The 22,570-nt window shown below is 56.3% G+C and overlaps 4 protein-coding genes and 1 non-coding gene across 5 annotated transcripts; 1 reads left to right on the top strand and 4 right to left on the bottom strand.

Annotated features, from left to right (window-relative positions):
* Window positions 1-852: 852 nt before the first annotated feature.
* On the bottom strand, window positions 853-3,603 carry GLRG_01348 (WSC domain-containing protein; the record flags this gene model as incomplete). Its single annotated transcript, XM_008092033.1, has 1 exon — window positions 853-3,603. The coding sequence occupies one exon, from the start codon at window positions 3,601-3,603 to the stop codon at window positions 853-855; it is 2,751 nt and encodes a 916-aa protein (XP_008090224.1).
* Window positions 3,604-3,677: 74 nt separating this feature from the next.
* On the bottom strand, window positions 3,678-4,358 carry GLRG_01347 (WSC domain-containing protein; the record flags this gene model as incomplete). The annotated part of the gene is made up of 2 exons (XM_008092032.1): window positions 3,678-3,846; window positions 3,907-4,358. The coding sequence occupies 2 exons, from the start codon at window positions 4,356-4,358 to the stop codon at window positions 3,678-3,680; spliced, it is 621 nt and encodes a 206-aa protein (XP_008090223.1).
* Window positions 4,359-13,436: 9,078 nt separating this feature from the next.
* Window positions 13,437-13,517, bottom strand: GLRG_13047. Its single transcript has one exon. It is a non-coding gene; the product is annotated as a tRNA-Gly (tRNA).
* Window positions 13,518-14,430: 913 nt separating this feature from the next.
* On the top strand, window positions 14,431-17,867 carry GLRG_01346 (NF-X1 type zinc finger; the record flags this gene model as incomplete). Its single annotated transcript, XM_008092031.1, has 3 exons — window positions 14,431-14,885; window positions 14,940-16,595; window positions 16,649-17,867. The coding sequence occupies 3 exons, from the start codon at window positions 14,431-14,433 to the stop codon at window positions 17,865-17,867; spliced, it is 3,330 nt and encodes a 1,109-aa protein (XP_008090222.1).
* A 1,359-nt stretch (window positions 17,868-19,226) lies between these two features.
* Window positions 19,227-20,614, bottom strand: GLRG_01345 (uncharacterized protein; the record flags this gene model as incomplete). Its single annotated transcript, XM_008092030.1, has 4 exons — window positions 19,227-19,404; window positions 19,594-20,232; window positions 20,304-20,347; window positions 20,504-20,614. 4 exons carry the CDS (start codon window positions 20,612-20,614, stop codon window positions 19,227-19,229), a joined length of 972 nt encoding a protein of 323 aa, XP_008090221.1.
* Window positions 20,615-22,570: the final 1,956 nt, after the last annotated feature.

Genomic DNA, 22,570 nt, shown 5'->3' with positions numbered 1-22,570 from the left:
GGGTGTTTTCCCGCTGGCGGGGTTGCACACCGTACGTTACACCCCCCCGGCAACCTTACCTCAGCTCGGGGCCGCTTTCAGACTGTGTCCCGCTCTGTGCGAGTTCAGAGAAACACCTCGGAATCGTCCCTGGCCAAAAAAGGTCGGCAAAGTCTTGGTTTTGGGGCTGTTTCGAAATCTCCTGACAGGCGTCCGTTGCTGCAGCTCTGCTCTGCCAGGAACCGCAGGATGCAGGATGGAACCAGCAACACCGAGGGTCACCGCCGGAGTGGCGTCCTCGCCGCGCCACGGCCAGGGCAGCATAGGTAACAGTTTAGGAAGGCCTGAGACCAGAGCTACAACTTCATAGGCGCCCGCCGAAGAAACAGCAGTCATTGTTCCCTGGAGCACGATCGAACTTGAACTCAAGATGGCTCCTCTAGGTTTTCTACTTACTGCCAATGGGAGGAGGCTCTTGTCGAGCTCGGCTTTAAGTTTGCCTAGACCGGTTGAGATGGTGACGAAGTCAAGCACGACGAACAGTGGGAGAATGTGATAGAGTAAAAACATTATCAATTTGTATACTATCTAGGAAAAACACCGACTGCGGCCTCGTTGCAGGAGATTGGCCCCCATCCTCATCGCTACACTATCCTCAGTGTGTGTAGTCTTTCCTGAAAGCTCCCAATCATATTTTCTGTGGCGACTGTGAGGCACCCATGCCGAAAATGTGACGGGGTCCCCAAGTCTGTAAAAGGTTTCAAGGAAAAGAAGAGAAGGATATCGCTTATGAAAATGAGAAAAGACCTATATGAACCCCAAGAACCCCCCCATAGAGAAAGGAAGTCATGTCTCTGATAAAAATGAAAAAGCTTAGACGCCAGGAGTCTTGAAGCCCGGGACATTGGGCCACGCGCCGAGGCCGGCGGGGTCACCGCCGATGCGGACGTAAACGCCGACGGCAGGGATTCCACCGTCGAGGACGAAGAACTGGTACCACCCCGGAGGGGCAACACCGGGGCCGGGCGGCGCGGTGACAGTGCATTGAGTAGGGCCACAGCTCACGGCGGGGAATATCGTGCGGGCGCCCATCGAGTTGCCGTGCGTCGAAGACACGGAGCCGAGGAGAGAGACCTGGATTGCGCCGTTGACGGGAGCATGGCCGAGGCTGAAGGTGTATGTGCTGCCGTAAGCCCAGTCAGTCACGGGGAGGGTGAATGTAGGGCGCTGCTTCTTGCTGGTCAGGTAGGGAGGGTTGAAGACCTCGACGCGGTACTCCTGGGGATGGACACCATCTTCGGGGTCGGATCCACTGACGAGAACACGGCCGTCGAGGAGGGTAATGGACTCGGAGTGGTAGAGACGGGCAATGGTGGTGTTGGCCATGACCGTGATTCGCTGGCCGATTGGCTTCCGGGGATCGTACAGGAGAGCGTTGAGGTTGGGGTTTGTGGCAAGACCGAAACCGGCAACACCTTGCTGAGCGCCGTTGTTGATGAGGTATGTACCGTCGGGAAGAGGAGCGATGCAGGACATGACACGGACCGAAGGCATACGCTCGAGCACCCACTGGGGGTTGGCACCCTCCGGCTCGATCGAAACGCAGCTGTCCAAAGCAAGACCAGGGCCGTCGGTGGAGCCACCGCAGATGAGAACGCCAAGAGGATCGGTGTAAGGGGCGTGCTGGGGCAGAAGAACGCCAGTGCCCTCGAGCGGGTAGGTACGGCCCGCCTTGGGGTTGTTCACGGAACCGGGAATCAGAGGAAGAACACTGATGGTGTCGAATGTGGTCTTGTCCAAGATTCTGGCCTCGTTCCAGTAAGCAACAAAGATGTTCTCACTGGGAAGTACGGCAACGAAGGGGTACAGGTTGTTGGGGTCGGTGCGCGCGAGCCAGTCCATGGTGAGGGGCTTGGTGCCGGTAAAAGGCAGGACCTCGATGGTAGGCACAGCTGCACCGTTGGAGCCCTCCTCGCCTCCAATAACGAAGATGGAGCCGTTGGCCATGATCATGGCAGAGGGGTACCAGCGGCCATCCTGCATGCGAAGATGCTCGACATCCTCCTGCCAGTCGTTGGTGCCAGGGGTTCCGGGCTTGCCATCGGGCCAGTAAAGGCGGACACCGTAGGTAGAGTCACCAGACCAACCACCAAGGTTGAGTTGGCGGCCTGCCTTATCGGGGAGAGTGATGCCGGCAGAGCAGAAGACGTCCGTCTTGACGTGCATGGGTCTCCAGGACGTGCTGATGTCCGGGACGAGGGACAGGTCGAGCTCGTAAGCGCCAGTGGAGTTGGGCGGTCCGGTACCGAACTTCTCGAGGAAGGTGACCTTGCCAGTGATGGTCTCCATGGTCATCAGGGGAATGCAGACACCGCCGATGAGAAGCTCGTAGGACCCTGCCGTGAGCGCGTCCGTACCAAAATCCCACGAGTAGAGAGGCTTGCCGGTCCAATAGTACATGGAGAGACGAGTGCCACCACCGCAAATGGCGCTTGCGTTGCCGGGACAGACGATGTTGCACTGCGTATCAGGGACGAAGCTGACCGGAGGGGGGGCGGCTGCGATGTTGGCTGGATCACCGCAGTAGCACTCCTCGCCGTACTCGAGACCGGCCGCCGCGTACCCAAACTGCGCGCACCGATCCAGGCACAGGTTCGCAGTGTTGACGCCTGGGAAGAGGACCTGCCACTTGAGAGGACGCGTTGTGCCCTCATAAGTAAGGCAGCCTTGGTAGGCCCAGCTGCCATTGAAACCACTCGTTTGGGGGACAGGGGGCTGGTAGACTGTAGGCTTGCCATTGGACATGATGGTCATGCGGTTGGGACCACCGCACATCTGATCAGGCTTGCCTCCACAAGGAGTGTTGCAGGTTGTGGGGTCCGAAGCAACAGCACCGCCAGCGTAGACGGCATTGCCGCAGAAACACTGTGTGTGATACTCGGCACCAGCAACAGTGTAGCCTGCGGCCGCGCATGCCTGGGCGCAGGAGGCAAGCGTCATGTTGGGGTCTTCTTGAAGTTGCTGGGGAAGGATGCGACCGTTCAAGTTGTCGACCCAGCAGCCTTGGTCTGTCCAGCCTGCAGGCAAGCCGGTGGCGATGGGGACTGCCGGTGCGCTTGACGTAGGAGAAGGTCCGGAAGACGAACTGGGCTGGGTGGCATCGCCAATGGTGTAAACAGACAGGCGGTTGCCATTTCCACAGTACTCGAGCTTGTTGCCCATGCACGTCATGGAGCAATCGCCGGCGGCAGCGGCGACAGAGCCGGCAGAGAAGGAGTTGCCGCAGTAGCACTCGCGAGAGTACTCGACGCCGAAAAAGGTGAAGCCGGCGCAGAAAGTCGCACAACTCTCCAACGTCATGGTGTCGGCCGCAAAGGTCTTGCTGTTGAGCGCACGGACGTTGGTTGCTTCGGTCTGGCATCCGTAAAACTTCCAGTTGCCGACGGTCGGTGGCTGGCTGGGGACAGTCGAGGTAGGCGCCGCGGACACTACAGGGTCGGCGGACGAGGCGACCACGGCGGAGGTGGAGGTGGCCGGAGGAGACTGGTACTTGTTCTGGAAGTCATAGACGTTCAGACGGTTGGGACCACCACAGTACTCGGCAGAGTTGCCGTTGCAAGCCATGCTGCAGCCATCGGCGGCGGGAGCACCACCGTTGGCGAAGCTGTTGCCACAGTCTACGAAATGTTAGACACTCGCTAGGGCTTGTTGTACTGCAGTGTCGACTTACAGCACTCTCCAGAGTATTCGACACCAGCCAGGATGAAGTTGGCAGCGGCACACGCGGCGGTACACTTGGCGACGGTCATCTGGCCGGCAGGGACGGTGCCTACACCGTAGGTGAGGGCGCGACCTGTAGTTCCCTCGCTGCAACGGGGTTAGCTTCCAAGCCTTGGGCTGCAGAGTGTAAAGGGTCCATGAACTTACGCGTAGCACCCAATGGAGCTCCAATCACCGACACCAGGGTTCACAGAGGGACCCGTGATCTGAGAAGTCTTGTACAATGACAGGCGGTTGGGACCACCGCAGGGCTGAGTGGCATCTCCACTGCACACGGAGGTGCAGTCGGCCTCGTTGGCGAGAACGCCACCCTTGGCCAAAGAGTTTCCGCAGTAGCATTCGTTAGCATACTCGGTGCCGGCGTAGGCAAAGCCCTTGCTGAAGCAGTAGGCAGTGCAAGCGTCGTTGCTCATCTGGCCATTAGCCGTTTGGGCAGCACTGATTGTGCGGCCAACGTCGACATAGCAGCCTTGGTAGGCATATCCGTTAGCGAGAGTCGGGGGAGCGGGGGCACGCCTGTAGATGCTGGGGGGAGTGGCGGCGGCATTAACAAGAGCGAATGTGGAGAGAAAAGCGAATGACATCTGTGTGGTCCTCATGGTGACAAAGAGTGTGTGCCAAGAGGCAGAAACCTACACAAGAAGAAGGTTCTAAAGAATGTGGTGAAGTTGGGAGTGAGGAGGGAAAGGAAGTCATGATGGACCCGGGATCGACAGAGGTATATATGAGTTTCGATCCGAAGCGCAGACCCTCAAAGTGACGGCGGGCAAATCAATACTAAGGTGAGGACCCCTGGGGGGCAGGCGATAGACCCGACTAGGCTCAGGTCAGCTCCTCCCACTCAGGAGAGAGAGGAGATCTCGTGGACCAGGGGGTGATGTCTCAAGGCAGAACGGAACAACGGCCAGGAGTGCCACGTTCGCATGAAGCCTTGGCTCGAAAAGGAGCAAGCAAGGCTATCTGGGAGTACTAGATGGGCCGTGTGGGCTGCACTCGCAGCATGTACCAAGTAGCATGGGAACTTGGCTGCGTGGGGCTGGGAGCCGACCTCTTTCTTGCCGCCGCGGCCTCTGAGAAGGGGATGGGAAAGACGTCGAGACGTTAGCCGATGGAAAGGCGGGGAGGCTTTGGCCGATGAAAATCTCGACGCGTCTGAGCCATGAGGATAATGGGAAAAGGACCAGGCGCTAGCCATGAATAGTGGCTATTTCCTTTGTGCCCGAGCCCAAGGCTCCGTCAACTTCCACAGCCCATTTTAGTCGTGCCGTTGTTCGCTATTGCCACAGGCATAGTAGCGCCGGGTAATATTTGTCTTCGTTTCCCATGTCGTCTAAGCGTTTCGAGGCGGAGAGGGACGAATCGTACCAAGAGAGCACGAGGGGGCCGGACTGGCCCGACTGGGAGGGCCAAAGGCTTGATTGAAACCAAGAGGCGGCGGCGACTGTATGGGTAGACGAGGTCTAGACGATAAGCTATGTGGAGATTAGTATAGGATGTAGAGAAGTTGGAAGGTGCGTGCGCATCCACGTCTGCCGCTTCGATTCGTCGGCAGCCCAGAGTTGAAAGCGAGAGTGAGTTGCTCGTCGTCGTTTCCAAGATGCGCTTTTCTTCTGGGATCTGGGCGCAAGGACCACCGTTGGAAGTACGTACCTATTTCTCCATCGAGACTAGTCGGCTTACCTACCTATCTTGCTAGACAGGGCACCAGGGGTCTTTGGCTGCTAGTTCTTATCCGTACCTCTCTAGGTAACTGGCTGATTAGTACACTAGGTACCCAGGTAGGGACATGGGTAGGTAGGTAAGGCAGGACGACGTGTCAGGTCGTCCAACAGGCGGCGAGTGGGAGCGGGAGCGGAGAGGTAACCTAAGGGTTATTTGGGGTGCATTATCGAGTGTGTGGAGGGCAAAGTAGCTATTGTCAGCCAGTTGAAAGGCTAAAAGGTACTTACTTGTACTTGTTAGGACATCGAAAACGCACCGCAGCAATACGTACCTGTCTAGGTACCTACCTACCTACCTACCTGTATCCGTACATTGTTCCGGTTTCCGTGTATCAGTATCGCGGAGCAGGCAAGTGCTAGGTAATACGAGATTTCCCATCTTTCTCGATCCACACTACCTACCCAGGCAGGTGCCAGTTTTGCGCAGTTGCAGGCCCAACTGCACGGCTACCTTGGGTAGTAAGAATGGATACATGCCGCCCAAGAAACAAACGACTTGTGCAGGAGAAACATGCGTGTTCTGTTAGACCAAAAATAGGAAACACCATCGCCGTCGGTTCTATGGGCGTTTCTTTGAGGCATCTCAAGCTTCACTGGCTGAGGCAGCGGATTATGAGGCTGACCCGGGCCCGTCCCGTTCTTTACAAGCTTTCCGCATCCCGTCTGACCACCAACTGACAAAGGCTGCTAAGGTCTTCACAAATTTTATGGGGTACGTGGTGTGGCTAAAGCCACTGAGAGATCCAGCCGATGGATGGTCAGCCGCAAGCCTCTCACCCACATTCGCGATGCAAGCCATGCATGTGACGAAAGGCTTTGCATCGCCTCGTAACCGCGCGTGTCCCCTTATATGACTCCTCCTGGATGGATAAGACGGTGTCAATATTGCTGGCATGCTTTTGGCATTTTCAATATTCCAACCTCTCTGCATTGCTCCTAACATCAAGCGGATGAAGTCTGTCCTGTTGTCCTGCATCGCTCAAACAATGCCATGCACGCGCGCCACGTAATGCTTCACGATTGCAGGCGAGGCATGCCTAGAGCTACATTCGGCCACTATCACATTTCCATCCGCCACGAGGGCATTGTGTGTTAGGCGCAAGCAGCTCCCGTCATCGTCCCAACTCCTTGGGATTTCAGCTCTTGGCCAAGACATGTCAAAAGAGCCGGGAGGTTTTGACTCGATTGGTGCAGCCGCTCCACCACGCGGCGAGCAGCCGACTACCGGCTAATGAAACAAGACGCGAAGAACAACGTGATGGCTCGAACGGAAAGAGACCCGTTGCTTAGGCTTGTTCGAGACCATTTGCGCAATGGCTGATGCTTTGTGTTAGTTTCTGCCACCAGAACGAGTAGATGGAACGGGTCAAGGCCAGTTGACCATGCTTCTTGGGTACATCCCAGTGGTGGTGGAGCTGGATTTCCAGGGTTTGATGTAACCCTTCGAGGGACGTACCGCCGTTACGGCGTTACCCCAGCTAACCCAGATTAGGTTTAGTGGGGAAGGTGGACCGATACCCACAGGGGTCGAGGACAAGGAAAAGGGGGGGGGGGGGGGGGTCATGATACGAGCCTCCTCGGTTCAACCAGCCATCTAGCCTGCCGTCACCTCCGTTACCTTGCTTGACCAGACAGCTCACACAATTGCAATACAGTATCGGCCTTTGAGTGAGATGAAGCAGTTTAGGTACATAGTGTAAGGCTGCGCACACGTGCAAGAACAGAGCGTTGTCCCGGTTCGTTGGGACCGGCGCCGTTGGCAGAATTCATCACCATCAAAAAGCATGATCAGTCGGAGCCGCCACGTTCCAGCATGGCGGTACCGACTACCGGTACTGCGTAAATCGTCAGTGCCGAGACTATAGGTCCTGACCATTGTGGCACATTCCAAGCTCGACTTACGTAGTAGCCCTTTCGGTAGACAAGATACCAGCCAGCGTCGCATCGCAGCACCCCAGCCAGCCTCAGAGTCCCCGCCAACGCAGCATGATCAGAGATGCTTTGCCGTTGCACATCGGGCAGAGGCATCGGGCGCTTTCCGGAGGTTCAGAAACAGACCGATCCCTTTTGCTCTCTTGTTCATCGGCAAACTGCCCCCCCGGGCGAAAACGGCGTCAACCACAGTGCGCTGATAGCTGGAATCACGGATGAGCCAATTACGGCTGCATACATGCTGACCACCCTCCCTCCCACTGTCCAGCACATGGATTGCCCCTCGCCGAGATAACCTTATCGCTCGCCCACTCAGCAACAATGGCTTGATAGTCATGCTATGACCCCTGATCGAGAATAGCAAGGATTCTGAATGCTGCTGCTCGTCTGCGGTCACGAGCTTTCCAACAGGTGCGCCAGAGTCAGCCAAACCAATTTTGTTTGCATCCTTTGTTAATCATAACTAACCAGGCAATGGCGATGAGGTGAAGCCACCGGGTGGATCACGATGACTACCGAGGTTTTTTCATCGGGCGCCAGTCCCAGCCGTCTGTCACACATCGGCCACTGGCGCGCGCTATTCAGACCACCGATTAACTCTATTCGAACCGCTAGCCGTCCGCCGAGTTCAATAGCGCAATCGAGTTAGCGACTTGGAGCAAATGGTCATGGTCAGCCTTAATTAGCCACGCCACATGCCATCTACTGCCTCCGAGCCTTTCTTGTCCGTCTCCTTTCCAACGATGCTAGCGCCCCTTTTCTGGACATTTCGGCCTTTGTCTCAACGGCGGGCACAGTCGGGCGTCTCCTGCCTGTTCCTGGGGTTACAATCTGGGTCGACTAATGCCGAGCTGCTCCTCTGTCAGATATGCATGCACTGAGTCTCCTCGCAGCAGCAGTCATGCAGGAAATGACAAGTCGGAATCTCTCGTATTGGGAAATCACACCCATCAGGGCCAGGCATCTGATTGGTTACAACACATCAGCGGTTTGAGGGATTGGTCCGACTCACAAGTACCAAAAGAACAGAAAAAAAGACTCCGTACGAGGTGATGGATTTTGAGTGCCGTTTGTCGGAATCCCCGCAGTCGAGATCATATACGTCGTCCACCCCGAATAGCACAGAACCAAAAATGAGGAGAAGCGGCCGTCAACGGACGTCCACACTTACTCGTCTCCCCTCGTCGCCAGATGATTCTGACGTCTCGGAGACAAAGGCTCGGCTTGAGTTTCTTTTGCTTGATCAGACAACGGGCAATATCCTATTCCGCCCTAATTCCGGATCGCATGACCAAACGCCAGGAAAACAGATTAACACCCATCTTCCGGCGATGTATTATTGTCAGCGCCACCCTTGAGGATTGGATCTAAGCGCTCTCGGAGTCCCTTCCACAATCCAATACTTGAGAATGATCACTTCTATCTAGCGGCCTACAGCTTCGATCCCCCTTTCGAATGGTCCCGCTTGCTAGCGCTGACGGGCTGCGTCGAATCTATTATCTGAATGCACTTCATGTCACGAGAGCCGCCCCTACCAAGCTCAGCCTCTGCCCGGATTGGAACTAGCGCTGGACGTGAGACCGCCATAATCGACACCGACCTTCTTACACATATTTGGCTCGCTCGAGACCCCACTATGCCACACCGTTCACGGCCAACAGCGTGGTATTTTTGACTGCCATAGGCTGCTTCAAAGTTGAAGGGCTTCCTAGACTCCGATACAGCTCTCCTCGAATTTCTCCAAGTACCCCTGACTAGCGACCCGTCTTGTGGTCTAGACACGTGGGCACTGCAAGCCGAATCATCGGCTCCTTCTTTTCTTCACTTCCACGCGCAGCTCTGCCCTTTCTCTATTTGGTGAAGATGTCTCATTCTCCAGCAAGCAGAACGGTTCTTCGCCATCTTCTGGTATCGGGGATCACCACATGGCCGGCAGTAGCAATGTGAACGTGAATGGCAACAGGGGCAGTCTGACAGCCCACCTAGGTCTCTTTGGCAGCTCATTAAGTTAAACTAATTCTCATCTGAACTACTTTGCATCCAATCTTCGCACAGACTGATGCAATATGCACCCCAGAAGTATGGCGGCATCCGCGCGGTTCTGGATCTTGTCCAAAAGGAGTCCCATTTGCGCGCGGTCTTCCGTCGCCCGAGCGCTCCTGAAGCGTAGATCTCGCCCACGCCTCCTTACACAGACCGTCCATGATCTGACTGCGCATCTACAGTGTCGTTTCGAGATACTCATTTCCACAATCTCATCCTGTCAAGCCCCTTTGGCATCATCCATTGGCCAGGCCATAACGAGCATCCCATACCCTCCCCTCCCGTTCACTCTGTGTGCCGAGAGCAGCATGCTGCCTTCTCTGTGCCCGCATCTGCGGTGGCGACATTTGCCAAGCAGGCGAACAATGATACCAAGACTTGTGGCATCGGTGGAGGAAGCCCGCGATGGCATCAGGCGTGCGAGAATTCCACCATGTGCAGCGGCAGGACGATGCTGTATCTAGTATGCACCATGGTAAACAGATACGAGAAACTTGGCATTTTCGTCCTTAAAAGACTGGGTGATGCCCTCGTCCTCTTGGTGACTCGTGAAGGATGAATCACACTACGGCGAGCATGTTCCGGCCCTGTCCAACGAGAAGAAACGCTATCCCTCCCGAACGATATCATCGCACGATATGACCGATCAACGAACAGCTATGGGATATACGGTCTATGGGTAGGGAGAGAAGGGAGGCACTCACAAAGGATCCGGTGCTGCATCCGAAGAACTTGGACCCTCGGGAGATCGGCAGACTTCCTTCGAACCCTCCGACCTGATCGACAAGACGGGTGGCAAAAGGGACCAAAGGGGCCAGCACCTGGCAGACGGCGCGATCATGGCCACTCACCGAAGGATTACCTTTTATCGGCTTCGAAGCCAACAACCCGTATCGCTCGGACCAGTCAGTGGAGTCGAACATGACCGCTTCCCCGGTCTCGATCGGCCAAGGCGAGGTTACACGACCGCCACCTGCGACAGCGAAAGGAGGCCGACAGCACGTGGGCTCCCGCCGGCTCCCGAGTTTATTCCATGATCGGCGCCGCCCAAAGGGCCGCCCGGTCCTGCAGCGCGGAATCCGACTCAACCCCTCACCAGGAACACGCGGACAGAACTGTGCTTGATCGCCGGGTCTTGTTTTCGCCTCCTTTTTTCTTTTCTTTTTCTTCTTCACCCGATAGTCAGACCCCTCCAATCGAAAGACGTCCCGAAAAAAAGAAAAGGAAGAAAAAGAGAGAGAAAAGGAGTGCATGTAGCGGCGCCGATCCCCAAGCAGAGTTTATCTGAAGCCCTGCTGGCTTGTCTTACTAGGTAGTAACCCCCCGCCCCTGCATTGGTCGCATGCAAGGGGGATCGGGTGGCGGCTGATATCGACGACGCTGTGAGACATCAGCCATTGCTTCTTTCGAAGCGGGGGGGAACGCTTGCATGAACCAAGCAGCCGTTGGGAAGGGGCGCTCATTGGATATCGAGGATTACGCCCCAAATGTGTAGAGGTCTTGGGCTGCGATTCCAGTGGCCTCTCACGAGCCCGAATCCAACATCAGCGCCCATTCGCGGTTTACTGGTCAGCAGCCCGGTTATGCAGTAAGATTGGAGTCATGGGCCCCCCCTAAGAAGCCTTTCTTGCTTCGGGTGTTTTCCACGAAGACTGTCCGGTCCTGCCATCGCTGCCGACGTTTCCGTACTCTCTGGAAGGGTGGATTTGCGGGTCGAGAATATGTCTCTCCCTTGACTCGAATTGCAGACCCCGTGGAAGCAGATATCATCACCGTCGGTCCCCTCCACCCCCCCGAGTAAGAACAAACGTTGCGTGTTAACGCCTGAGACATGGTCAGCGCCAACGGGGCGGTCTTGGGTAACGCTAGCCACTGACTTTAACGATGACTTGGATCTGGGCCCCGCAACGCTGTTTTGACGTCGTTTATGAGGTGCGACGACGTCGTTCGCCTTTTTGCCTAGTTTAACCTCGATAGATATATATCATTGAGTGCCAGCCTGCCCCGTGGTATTGCAGGGCAGGTGTCTGGTTGGAAGCTCATATGGCGGCGGTTTGTTTCGCAGCAACGGTTCGTGTGTTTGGCGTAAGAAGCCGTTTGAAATGTGCATGCTTAAGGGTCTATTTATACAGTATTATATCAGAACGACGGCCAGTAGCTCGCTTGTGAGCATTTAATGGCTCTCAAGTCAGTATATCGACCCCGAAAGGTGATATTCATGTCGTGTCTCTGTAGTCCGACCCCAGCCTGCAATAAGCGGAGACGCATCTGATCATAACCAAGAAGCGTCTCATATGACACGACAGCCTTGCGCCGCATCCAAGGCGTATGGGCTTCAAAGCCAAGTGCATGCTGTTGAGACCAAGAAAGAGGCCCGTAGAAGCGATTCCGAGACAGGAGAAACTATCCTCAGCCACCTTGATCGGCACGAGAACCTCTGATTACAACTGCCTCTAACCATGTAGCATTGCCCGCATATCTCAGCTGTACCCAGCGCTCTGGGATGATGTTTCCCGGAGATTCAACCCTTTCCGTCACCCCTGCTTCTACCAAGAGTGGGTTTAATACGGTATACCGTGTTGTGGATCGCTGAATCGTGGTAGGTACACCGTACACTGCAGTTGTGAACCAGTTGTTGCCCTCAACCGGGGGGGTTAGGGGACCGAGTTGCGGGCCCAGGTTGATTTGCAGGTTCGGGTTCTACGGTTGCGCGCCTTTCCGTCCACTCAACAATGGAGACGATTTCTGTCTGTCGCGTCCTAAACGTATTCAAGCTCTGTCCGCTGGGCATGCGCAATGTGACTGTATGAAGCGGCTAAACAACCTGAATGCAGCCGTTCATCTGTTGACGTGGCCGTGCTATGATGGAGTCTAAGAACCCTTTGCACGGTGAACGTAGAAAAGTGAAGCTGTTGTCTGTATCGAGGAACAGAGTGATGCCAGGAATTAGAGTGGTTGCGAAACCCATGGAGACACTGGCAACGTAGTCATGTAAATACAGATATGGTGGTGGGGAAGGTGGGAATCTTTGTTGGTGGGCATACCGTGGCAAACGGCAGTGTGTAAGCTCCTTGCAACAGGACAGTAAAACTCTCCAGTTTATGAGCATCTTCTACCTCTCCCAATATCCGTTTTGGGACGAATATCGTAACCCACTCCTAGATGTGCACATGCGGGTACCTTATCTCAACAGCGGATGACAACTACTTACCATACAGAGACACCAGAAGGGTGTGCTTGATAGTCCAGACAACTCTATTAGAGGTGGCCGCTGAGGACATACAACCGGCAAGCCTGGTTGGGTAGTGCGGACGATAGAATCTCGCACTGATTCGAACCAAAACTCTGTGCTGGTCGTTCTTGAATGAGCCGTGCCAGTCTCGTACAACGATACAGACAATGAGCAGCATCCAAGGCCCCAGATTCAAAGCCGTGGTTCCCGGCGGTATTATGAAGCAGCCTGTGACAGGTCAGATGCCCTTTGCTCAGTATCTGGTTGTGAGGGCGAGTCACAGCGACGTTTTACGACGTCCAGAAGACTAAGCAAGGGCAATCTTAATACCAGGCGCCTGTTTCTCGGTCTCTTTCTGATGTCCCGGAGAGGCCAAGATCATAAGACCTCTCAATGTCAGTCCATACAACGTTTGCAGCAATAACACCCAAAACATTGGTAAGGCTTTCGATTCATTGAGAGCTTCCGGCACTCTCGGGCTCATTCATTTATATACATGCATCGCGCCGTACTTATATCGTTGATCAAGTCGGAAGCGGGTTTGCCTTCATGACTTGCTTGTTATGTATCACCAGGCTACTAATGCGTGAAACATCAAACCTAAGAGCCACAGTTCCCTTTCACAACCAAAGTAAAGCCAGCCTTTTCAAGTGGACTGTTACATCCCAGTTACCTTCAGAGTTTCCGAAGCAGCCAAAACAATAAAAATAGAAGGGAAAAAGGGATCCTCGTCCAAAAGCAAAAGCAAATGCGCCGAGGGGGAATCGAACCCCCGGCTCCCCGACGCTGCTAGATGGCAACGGAGAATTTTACCACTAAACCATCGGCGCTGGTTGTTGTTTATTGTTACCAAATTGGAAAAGATATCCCACAATGATCTTTACAATTGCACTCCGCCAGCTTGGGGTTGACAAATGAGGATTCTCAACCTTCTGAGAGGTGAAAACGAAGACTCTGTAAACATTTTATCTCCATGTTTAGTTATTTTTACGTGTTGACAAGTTCATGTCGACAAACTGCCCGCCAATGTGTTGTATGTTACCAGTGGGGAGAGACCTGCAAGACTGGATGTCACACTCATCCACTGAGGCCAATTCGCAGCAATCTCCGCATTTTGCTTTGCAACGAGACAGATTCAAATAAAGCGGGCGGAAACTCCCGGTTTACACGCAGATATGTTTGCTTGCCCCCCAGAGCGGCTTGAGACCATGCAGGAAACGTGACTGCCAAATGCAGCTGTTGAGTCAACTGTGTCCCCGAGGGCAAATGATTGGTGGTGACTCATAGTGAGCGTGGCCTGGGCTTTTCCCAGTGCGCCCACCCCATCCTGCTTGTTTTGTCAGCCCTGCAGACTGCCGTACGCAGTCGCCACACCACACCTGCCCCCCGGTGCTGAAGGTGCCCTTTTGTCAAAAATTCGGTGGGTCCACCCGTCCGAACGATTAAGTCCGGGCCATCAAACGCCTCCCAAGGGACTGCACTCGACTCTCATCTCAGCCGCGGCATCTTCTTAAAAGTCGCCTCCTCCCGGTCCGGGTTCCCAGTGAAAGGGCGATCCTCCAAACTTACAGCTCACTCTATTCCCTTCACGTTCGCTTTTCTTCGAGAGGGCGTAAGGCCAGTTAATACTTTTTCTTGCCGCCTAGTCTGGCAGCACCCGTACGAAGACGCTGTATTTCAAAAAGCGCAGTCACGATTTCATCAACTCATCAACAAACTCTCACTACGACGAGCGAAGCCGCCATGTCTGAAGGCGGATCGGCGCAGACGCAGACGCAAGCTCAAACGAATTCGTCGGCCAGAGGAGGCTCTCAGCCTGGCCGGAGAGGCAGGCCAGGACGAGGGAGAGGCGAAAGAGGCAATGCTCGTGGTGGTCGGCGGGGTGGCGGCAGGAATTCTGCCCCCCAGCCTCAGAACCAAGATCAGCCAGCATCAGCCCTCGAAACCGCGCCGGTGAACCCGTCAGAGACGTCATCATCCAGCTCAGGGAGAAGGGGCAGAGGCCGTGGCGGTGGCGGCGGCGGCGGTAGTAGAGGCGGTCGATTTGGCGGTGCCGTGCGTGGTGGTGCTGTTCCCGGAACCCAGAGGACGTTCGGCGGTAGTTTGACAGCAAACACCAATGCGGACGGATCAGAGGAGCCTGGACTGAGTGCGGATGCTCCGGACTTCGTCCCTGGGCAGCCCGTCTTCCAAAGAGGGTTTGTTCATATTCTCCCACACAATTGTGCTCCCAGAGACTAAGCGAACTACAGCAGGCAAGCCCCGAAGCAGAAGAAGCCTCAATATCCGCTGGCGCCAAAGTCTGCGGCTGCAGACTTGCCAACGCGGATTCATGAGGACATCAGTAACGGACAGTATGAGTGCGTCATCTGCTCGAGTGAAGTGCTACGGCCGTCTCGAGTATGGTCCTGCGGGCTGTGTTGGACGGTTTTGCACTTGACGTGTGTCAAGAAGTGGTTCAATAGTCAGCTGAAGAAGGATGACGACACACGGTCCTGGCGCTGCCCCGGTTGCAACTCCAGTTTGACCGAGGAGCCATCGTCTTACCATTGCTGGTGCGGCAAGGATATCAGCCCTCGAAACGTCCCTGGCTTGCCTCCTCACTCTTGCGGACAGACATGCTCGAAGCCCAGAGCGACATGCCCTCACCCATGCTCCCTTGAATGCCACGCTGGCCCATGTCCGCCATGCACATTGATGGGACCGACGCAGTCCTGCTTCTGCGGCAAGCATGAAGTGACGAAGCGATGCAGCGAGACCGATTATGGCAACGGATGGAGCTGCAAGGAGATCTGCGTAGACCTGCTGCCATGCGGCGAGCACTTCTGCTCTGCCCCATGTCATCCCGGCCTGTGCGGCAACTGCGAAGTTCCCGTGCAGGCAAGATGCTACTGCGGAAAGGAGCATAAGGAAATCTCATGCGACCGCCGCGGCGACCTCCAGATGTCATTCAACTATGGGCAGGTGTCCAACTCTGACGCCGAAGACGTCTCCGAGGGCAGCTGGTTCGACGGATCTTTCGACTGCGGCGCGACCTGTGAAAGGAAGTACGATTGCGGTCTCCACAAGTGCGAGAAGGCTTGCCACCCCCAGGACGAGATACCAGCTCATTGTCCATCGGCCCCGGATGTGGTTTTGAACTGTCCTTGCGGTAAGACGCCTCTGGATGAGCTTCTCGATCGGCCGAGGCAATCCTGTGAGGACCTGATTCCTCACTGCAAAAAGACGTGCGACAAGACCTTGTTGTGCGGCCACAAATGCATCGACACATGCCACACCGGCCCCTGCAGCCCCTGCTTCCAGAAGGCGGATATCTCCTGCCGATGTGGCCGAACCGTGAGCTCTTCTCTGTGTCACCAGGGCGAGATCGCCACGCCCATGTGCATGAGAGTCTGCCAGGCCCAGCTCAACTGCGGCCGCCACAAGTGCGGCGAGCGCTGCTGCCCCGGGGAGAAGAAGGCTATCGAGAGACAAGCCGCGCGGAAGAAGCACAGACAGCAGCAGGCCCCTGACGAGGTCGAAGCCGAACACATCTGCCTCCGCGTCTGCGGAAGGACGTTGAAGTGCGGAACCCATCAGTGCTCTCAGATCTGCCACTCTGGGCCATGTCCGAGCTGTCTCGAGGCCGTCTTCGAAGAGATCAGCTGCGCGTGCGGCAGAACCGTCCTGCAACCCCCCCAGCCTTGCGGCACTCGACCCCCTGAGTGCCGCTTCGACTGCAGGAGAGCACCGCCTTGCGGACACCCCACGGTGAAGCACAACTGCCACCCCGACGACGTCCCCTGCCCCAAGTGTCCTTTCCTCGTGGAGAAGGCCTGTATTTGCGGCAAGCAGAGGATGAAGAACAGACCGTGCTGGTTGGAGGAGGTCCGTTGTGGTCTCCCTTGCGGCAAGAAGCTCAAGTGCGGGTAAGCTATCTGGACATCACACCCGGAATCGACACATACTGACCAGACTCTAGTACACACACCTGCAGGAAAGAGTGCCATCGCCCAGGCGAATGCGAGGATGTCGACATCCCTGGCTCTCACTGCGCCCAACCCTGCGGCAAGACGCGCAAATCCTGTGACCACTCGTGCCAGGACGCCTGCCATGCTCCCTATCCATGCAAGGAGGATCGGCCGTGCCAGGGCAAGACTTTTGTCACCTGCGACTGCCAGCACCGCAAGAAGGAGGTGAAGTGCCTCGCGACCAAGACCAACCCGACTCCGGAACGTGACGCTCTCAAGTGCGACGACGAGTGCCTCCGCCTCCAGCGCAACCAGCGCCTCGCCGTCGCGCTCAACGTCGACCCGGACCACACGGACGACCACATCCCCTATTCGGACACGACCCTCAAGCTCTTCCGCGAGCTCTCCTCCACCTGGGCGCAGAACCAGGAACGCGAGTTCCGCGTCTTCGCCTCGGAGCCCTCGGAGAAGCGCCTTCGCTTCAAGCCCATGCCGTCCTTCCAGCGCGCCTTCCTGCACGCTCTCGCAGAGGACTTTGGCTTCGACTCGGAGAGTCAGGACCCGGAGCCGCACCGTCACGTCTCCATATTCAAGACGCCGCGCTTCGTCTCGGCACCCAAGAAGACGCTGGCGCAGTGCGTCAAGATCCGCAGCGACGCCGCCAAATCAGCCGCCTCGGCCGCGCCCGCGTCTTCTTCAGCTGCCACCGCCTCTGCGCTGGAACCCTTCAACGCCCTCCTGCTCGCAGCGCCGCGCTTCGGCCTGACGATCGACGAGCTCGAGTCCGCCCTCGCCAGCCACCTGAAAGCCCACAACACCCTCTCCTTCACGACATCCTTCCTCCCCTCGGAGGAGATTCTCATCCGCGCCGTCCCTGTTACGTCGTGGGGTACGACGCCCTCGGCCGTCGAGGCCAGCCTCGCGTCACTGAAGCCCCTCGTCGCACGGACCGTGACCAAGGAAGGCATTGCCGCCGGCGTGACTATGGTCCACGCCGACACGAGCCTCAACGTTCTCCGCCGCGAGTCCTCGGGCGACGGCGGCAGCGGCGGGTGGAATGCCGTCGTCGGACGCGCCGCAGCGCCGCGTAGGAACCTTGCGCCTAAGCCTGCCGTGGACGCACGCCCCGCCAGCGGCTTCGTCAGCTTCTCGAGGCTGGCGAGGAAGAAGGTCGCCGAGGAGGACTCTGTCGCGGACGACTGGGAAGCCGCAGCCGACAGCGAAGAGTGAGGCGACGTGTGGGATGGATGGCACTCGGCCAAGGAAGTTGTTCATCCACGAGGTGCGAGCAGGGGAGATACATGCCTGGGCTGCGTCATCGCCTTGCTTCTCCACACCCACCTCTCGACGATGGGGATAATGATATGGTGGGCGAGGCCTTTAGTCCCGCAAGTAAGAGACACATGCAGATGGAATGCTGTATAGGAGAAGTGCATCGTCTAACGATTGGATGTGCTGAGAGCCTTACGAGCCGCAGGAGTAAACGGATTACCACCAGGTAGACAAAAGAAAAGAAAAAAGAAAAAAGAAAGAAAGAAAGAACAGAATGACAAAATTATAACACCATATTTTACAAAAAAAAGAGTAACCAAGAAGAGAAATGAACCATCGTCCATCTTCTATGATGCCGTGACGCCACGCTCAAGCCCGACAACAAACATATCGTCGGCACCGCCCCCGTGACAGCCTCCCGCCGCCCGCTCCCATACGAGATCTCCCCCATGAACCCCAGCGACGTCTCGCACAACGAAGCGCCCCGACATCCGCAGACGAAGCATCCGTCTCTGCCACGTCAGAACGCGATCACGAGGGGAGGGAGGAATCCGCGCGGCGGGAGGGGCTCCCCCCCCCCGTCGGGATGCGCCCAAGGGTAGCCCCTGTCTTCCCGTCCCGGTGGACGACGATGTCGTTACGGTCGCCCCCGCGTCCGTCCGCCGGCCCTCGCCTTCATAACCGTGTACCTGCTTTCCTTCCGTTGACTCGCCCGACGACCATGAAAACGAGATGAGGGGGGGGGCAAACAGTGGTGAGTCTCGGGTTTCTGGTCCATCTGCGTCATGGCCGGCGAGCTCGACCGTCTCTGTCTGACATGACCAGAAGGGCCATGCGCCGCCCGTTAGCCCTTGTCTTGGCCCTCTCCGCCGACCCCGTTCAAGTGCGCCGTTTACCTTCGGGTGCTGTCGACATTCAAGCCTCGCCTCGCCTCACATCACGCACTCTACTCTTGGGAGGGTCTCAGTGGTTGTACTCATTGCTTCATTATGTTTATACTGCGTATACAATATGTTGTCACATCCCGATCCACGAAGGAAGCGGAGGGGGGGTATCATTCTTGACTGGAACAAAGACGTGGTTGGCAGGTTCGAGGAGAGCGCCCGTCGTCATGACCGTTTCCAGCTCTCGTGTTTCTGTCCCTCTGCCTCACCGTCGCCAAGTCCGGACAGGCCCGTCTTCAGCCGGCCGGAGAGGCGGGCTCCGACAGCGTAGTAGCCTGGACACGGCAGTGAAGACGGATTCCTGGTCCGCCTCTTCCTCTAGTATCTGCGCCACGTGCCTCTCGAACAGTTCTTCGGCTTTCGCGGACCCCTCCTAAAGGCGCTGCTTCTCCTCCTTGCTCGTGACGCCGGTGAAATTCTCGAGGAAGTCCGAAATGGCCTCGAAATAACCTTCCTCCAGCACGCTCGAGTTGTGGTCACCCGCGGGCAGGGGCTTCCAAATTTTTGTGGGCGCGGCAGAGAGCTCGTAAAGTTGGCGCATGTGACGGGGTCTGTGACGAGCGTCAGTCCCAAAAAGGCAACAAGTGAGACACACAAATAACCGGGGTAGAGAAAACCATATCAGACTCATGTCGTGAGTTCAAATCAAGCGCCCCAAAAGGCTCATATTTTGTGGGTGGTGACTTTAGATCATCATATGGGTGGTGGGGAACGGGAAATAAGGGGTACGCTGCACTTACGGTACAATCTCGTCCTGCAACCCCGAAAGAAACAGGATCGGCACGGACGTGATGGTGGGTATGAGCGATTCACTCGGCCACACCTGATGACACAGAAGAGCCAAATACTTAGCCGGCGGTATAACGGAGGGTATCAGTTTGCGCATGGAGAGGAAGGTGTTCTCCAAGATCAACCCGGCGATATCCCCGTCCTTTTGGTTTTTGGCGACTAGCTTGATACTGACGGCACCGCCTAGACTTTGTCCGTAGATAATCAGCTTATGCTTGCTCGTCTCTGCGCGAGAGCGGAGGTAGTTGAGGGCGGTTTGCGCGTCTATAAAAAGGCCAGATTCGTCGGGCTCTCCGGTCGATAAGCCGTAGCCGCGATACTCGAGCATGAAGACGTTGCATCCGATAAAGTTTATAAGCATGCGGGCAATGGGCAGACGGTGGCCAATGTTGCCGGCATTTCCATGGAACATGAGGATGGTGACGTTGGAGTTGTTCCCGCCGCGCGGGCCCCGGATGTAGAACGCCGACAGCTTCTCTTCATCATTTGTGGGTATGACCAGTTCCTCGAAATCCTTAATGCCATACTGCGAGGGTCTTGGGACGTCCGTTCGAGAGTTGGCGGGCATATGCGAGGGGTAGATTAGAGCCCTGCAGTGCGCACAGTCAGGTTAGCCATGTGGGTGGGGACCGCGGTCACCTGGACTTGGGGGCGGACCTACTTTTGCTTGAAGTAAAGGAGGGTAGTCAGGACGGCCGCGATGCCCTAGGTGGCGAAGATGTTAGCCTAGACCACTAAAGAAGGCGGTTGGGCCATGGTCTCGGGCGAATGCTCGAGAGGAGGGGTAGCAGACAGGAAAACTGAAGTATCGGTGTGAGAAGATAGGTTGTCCATAGGACGAGGAGGCGGGAATGGCCATACCGTCGAGGCTATGGCTGGAAGCCGCATGTACGCGCCAACAGTACTGAGCATAGAGGCCGCCTGCTCGAGGTAACTGCTGGAAGACGACGACGAAGAAGTGGGAGCGGACATCGCGGGAAGAAAGGCGAGTCGCCAGGCCGGGGACTGAAGGGAAAAGGTGGAAGAGCGATTATATTTTGGTGTGGTGGTTGCTGGAGCGCACTTGAGGGGAATGGGGTCCGACCTGCTTGTGGGGAAGGCAAGGCTCGAAGCGAGGAAAGCGGTGCAGAGCCGATCCTGGAGCGAGAGCGGAGCCTTGCTCGCGGAGCCGCTGGGCAGCGCGGTCGATGCTAGCTGGACGCAGGTACCCCGGAGGGCAAATTGGATCCAGGCGGGTACTGCTGCGGTGTTAAGCCCCGGTGAGGGCGTTTGGGGACCCTGACTGGCGGAGCGACAGACGTGGGCAGGACGAATCGAGAGACGAACGACGAAGCAGGGTTAGGCCTGCAGCAGACTTATATCTGTCGGTGACCCTGTATCCGTATGTTGACCAAGACGAGGTACCGATGAAGACAAACCCGGGGCGCCAGGAATCGGAATGTATCATGTACTCTCGAGTTGGGTGCGGCTTGAGCTGCCTACGCTCAGGAGTCTTGACCGACGTCCTGTGCGAGGTGCCGTGTTTCGGTTTGCGGCCAGTCGTGAAAGTTGATAGAGTTGACACCAGCTCTGGACCCCAAAATGGACGGGAGCATCAACAACAGAAGACGGGCGGCGTTGGTATGTTTTTTATGCTTGGCAGGCCCACATGATGTAGGTCAGAAGGAAATCACCCTGAGACGGGATTCGGCAGCCATGCGGCCGGAATGGATGGGTGGATGGCCGACGATCGTTTACCGACCACTGTCAGAGAGGTGGTTGCGGCGTCAGTGCAGATGATGATCTGTCCAGGACGCGGGATGAGGCCGGAAAGCGCTCAGAAACTGGGCCCAAGGGAGACTTCCAAGGCGTGTCGATGCGGCAGATGATCTGATATCTTGGTTGCTCGCACAGGGCTGCTTCGCAGTCCACCCACCAGATGGCGTTTCCGGGTGGCGGATGCTGAGAGCGGTAGGAAGGTGAGCATACGAGGAGGTCAATGCGATCGGCAATGAAATGTGGAGGAGGAGGAAGCCGCACATAGGTACTACGGAGTATGTACGGAAGGAAAGGAAGCGGTGGACGGGTGAGCCTGCCTCCACACTACCTACCTACAGTACACAACATAGTACTCCGTACGATACTTCTATATACCAGTAATACGCGGCCGCATTAATAGTTTACTTGCAAAGCATGAATAGTTTCTGATGCCGACCGGGGACAGCTGGTTGGCTGGACACGGTCCCGCTACGTCACGAGCAGAGACGCGTTGGTGGTTGCGTGTGGTTTCATTGCGCTTGCTTGCAAAACGCGGTTTGCATGAATCAATAAACAACCCTTTCATCGCGACGGCGGCAATGCCGGTAGCGGTTTATTGGCCGGCGTTTGTGCTATTGAGACAATGCTTACTTAGAACCCGCGATGTTGTGTGCCTAGAAAGTGCGTCCATGAGAAAAGCACCTTCCATCTTGTTGTTTACAACTGTTGAGCTGTGTGCATCTTGGCCCAATTCGGGGGGAGAGATGAACGGGCAATGGGCATGCATGTCCTAAGGTCGCTCGCTCGCTCGCTCGCTCTTTCCAAAGGCGCCGCGTCGTGACAGGGAAGGGAGCTGTAAAGCGCGAGACCTGGTGAGGGGAGTTGAGTGCCTTCCCCATAGTGTATAGGTATGCATGGTGGTAGTTACCTACCTGTCTGTAAGTCCCTACCTAGGTAGGTAGGTAAGGTACCTAGGGAGGTATGAATACCACCTCCATCCCCAGTTGCTAATTTCGGGCCTGGAGGGACGTTGTGGGCTGATCTAGCGGGAACTAACGATTGGGCAAATGGGGAAGAGCGACGACGCAAAGCCCGAGCTCCTGACGACATTCGAGACATTGCATGGCTGAGACTAATGCTGTTGAGCCGACCCTTTATCCACACCAGCAGAGACATTCATCCCAGTCGCTG

Source organism: Colletotrichum graminicola, assembly GCF_000149035.1.
Source record: "Colletotrichum graminicola M1.001 genomic scaffold supercont1.4, whole genome shotgun sequence".
Taxonomy (NCBI): Eukaryota; Fungi; Ascomycota; class Sordariomycetes; order Glomerellales; family Glomerellaceae; genus Colletotrichum; species Colletotrichum graminicola.
Note: the sequence above shows the minus strand (reverse complement) of the source record. Positions and strands in the feature narration are given on the sequence as shown.